The sequence below is a fragment of the Toxorhynchites rutilus genome, chromosome 2 (genome assembly GCF_029784135.1).
Source record: "Toxorhynchites rutilus septentrionalis strain SRP chromosome 2, ASM2978413v1, whole genome shotgun sequence".
Lineage (NCBI taxonomy): Eukaryota > Metazoa > Arthropoda > Insecta > Diptera > Culicidae > Toxorhynchites > Toxorhynchites rutilus.
The window spans coordinates 197,059,777-197,062,152 of record NC_073745.1 but is presented as its reverse complement, the minus strand read 5'-3'; the positions used below and the strand labels follow the sequence as shown (position 1 = coordinate 197,062,152).

The window sequence follows — 2,376 nt, the reverse complement described above, 5'->3', positions numbered from 1 at the left end:
AAACCACAATCGATTAATAAATTTTTATGTTATTTTCTAGTTGTTTATACCTTCATGAATTATATTCAGTCGCTTACTTTCAATTAATAACACGAAAAAAGTCGAATTTCGTAATTTGTGTTGGAGTATCAAAAATGACTGTTTTGAGGAGGCCGAATAAAATGACTATTAAAACTGAATAAAAATGAAGAAAATATATTTTCTCTTTATATCTTTCATTCAATTATACCCTCTTCTTAAAATAAATACTGACAAGTTCAACTTTCGGTCTGTGACCCATGAGCGAGTATATGAGTTATGATTTTGCACACAAGTACAGGAGGTTAAATAGCACTGATATCGTCAACAATTTAACAACAGAAGCCTGACTACGCTTTGCTGGTCTTCGAAAGAAAACATGTCGTAACACTATCCTAATGGGGGGTCTTCGTAGCCACTTGGTTAAGCGTTCGCTTACTAAGCGATCGATCGTGAGTTCAAACTCAGGGCCCTCAATTGACCATCTTTGTGTTGTTATAGAATAACTACGTCCACGCAACCATCATCAGCTATGGAGATCGATCCACGGTGGAACAAAGATCGATTCATCCATACAACTGCTCTGCTCAGCAAGAAACATCGGGCTGCTGTTCTATAAATAACCCAACAATGATCAATATCAACTATCTCCGCTGTCCGGTCTGCTGAACAATGGAAGAACAGATAGAATACCCTTACGCCGAAATGGCTACTAGAGTGTAATTTACCATAATGTAATGGAACAGAAAACCTAACGCCTAAATGGCTACTACTTCTACTGTGTAATTTACAATTTATAGAAACATAAACATATGTACATGTACACGATAAAAACCCGGCTCTGTTACAGATAAAATGCTAATGAGCCTGATAAATAAATAAATGGGATAAAAAAAACTATCCTAATGCATGATGTTTAAATAAACAACTCCCAGAGTCAGCGTGCCGGATTCGGAGAAATACAGCAATGAAAGTTATTGGCTGCAAAAATAATGATCCAGATAAACGAATCCACGTTATTAAACATGGAAACGAACAAACGGAAGTGGATACATTCGATGCTTCCAGAATATGTGGAGAACGTGGAATGCGTGTCATATCTTCATTATCAGGTCAATTTCCTGTTTATAAAAAATCACATGACTGTAAGATCGAGAGTCGTGAGACAAATGTTGCATTAGATTTGAAAATTGGTGCTTTTCGTTGCAGTGTACCTAATTCTACTGAAAGCTAGCAGACAATTGAATAAAAAATGTTATATATTTTCAACAACAGTTTATTAACTTCCAAATACCACATCACTTGCTACTGTTCTCCTGTGCATTCCGCCGTGCCTCTTCAAACTTAAAATCGATCGGTTTGTCATAACCCATGATCTTGATATAATGTGTTGGATCCGCAAATAGTTTCGGATCGACGAACAGACCCTTATTCTTCACTGTGAATGTGCTGAACATTCCCGGTACTTCGGGCACGACAACATCGTCCAATTTGAATTTAGTCTAAGGCGAAATGAAACAAGAATAGTATCACACGATTTGCTAATGAACAATTTTCCAATTACCTGCTGCCGTTGCATCAGAAAACTAATTGTTGTAGCCGCGTATTCCTTCGTAGTTTCATCGTAATGTAGCTCTGTTACGTACCGTTTTGTGATGAGATGAAGCAAAAACGGTGTGATGAAAGTAAAAAATCCCGCAAAACCACAAACGGCCACAATCATCGGTGTTCCGCCGATTTTGCTTGCTTGCTCTAGAAGAATTGGTTGTGCCACTATACCACCTATGCTAGTGGCCAGAGAAAATACTTTCACAGCTCGGATTTGTGGAGTTAAGATGCCATAGTACACTTTGAAACTACTTTCATTTGTGTAGTCACCGGATGGTTTACTGCAGAAATGTCGATTTACCGACAATGACCTTAGATTAACTGTGGTGATGGCATTATTGAACGTTTGTCGATTCACTTGTTTCAATAAAGGCAAATAGTTCCTGAATTCTCTAGTCAAAACCTGCACTATAACCATTTTAATTTACAGTCTGTGGTTTGGTTGCTCGTACGCAACTCCTCGTATCTATTACTGTTGTATAACTTTACAATCAAAACAAAATATTATGCCGATGACATTTCTAGTAAACTGTGAAAAAAAGAGCTGTGCGATATCCGGAATCAAGATACAGTGATTCAAACTCGAAATCGTACGCCATCATGCAAATCTCGCGTAACTTTTGAAAAGGTCCAATGTAACATTTTCGTCAACTCGAGAAAAACGAAGTTGAAGACCCGAACATTAATCTGCGAATTGTATTGAAAGGTATCGATCTCTATATCTACTTTCACCACTAGCAGTCAAGAATA

General features: G+C 37.5%; 1 protein-coding gene across 1 annotated transcript; it reads right to left on the bottom strand.

Annotated features, from left to right (window-relative positions):
- Nucleotides 1-1,278: 1,278 nt before the first annotated feature.
- LOC129769506 (transmembrane protein 70 homolog, mitochondrial) lies at nucleotides 1,279-2,121 on the bottom strand. The gene is made up of 2 exons (XM_055771825.1): nucleotides 1,583-2,121; nucleotides 1,279-1,520 (listed from the first exon to the last, which is right to left on the bottom strand). Exons 1-2 carry the CDS (start codon nucleotides 2,042-2,044, stop codon nucleotides 1,317-1,319), a joined length of 666 nt encoding a protein of 221 aa, XP_055627800.1. The 5' UTR covers nucleotides 2,045-2,121; the 3' UTR covers nucleotides 1,279-1,316.
- Between the last annotated feature and the right edge of the window lie 255 nt (nucleotides 2,122-2,376).

Excerpts from the sequence above, each read along its gene's own strand:
- LOC129769506 (XM_055771825.1), bottom strand. The coding sequence starts at position 2,044 with ATGGTTATAGTGCAGGTTTTGACTAGAGAATTCAGGAACTATTTGCCT. Across the intron at positions 1,521-1,582 it reads TTCTGATGCAACGGCAGCAG|ACTAAATTCAAATTGGACGA; the intron begins GTAATTGGAAAA and ends ATTTCGCCTTAG.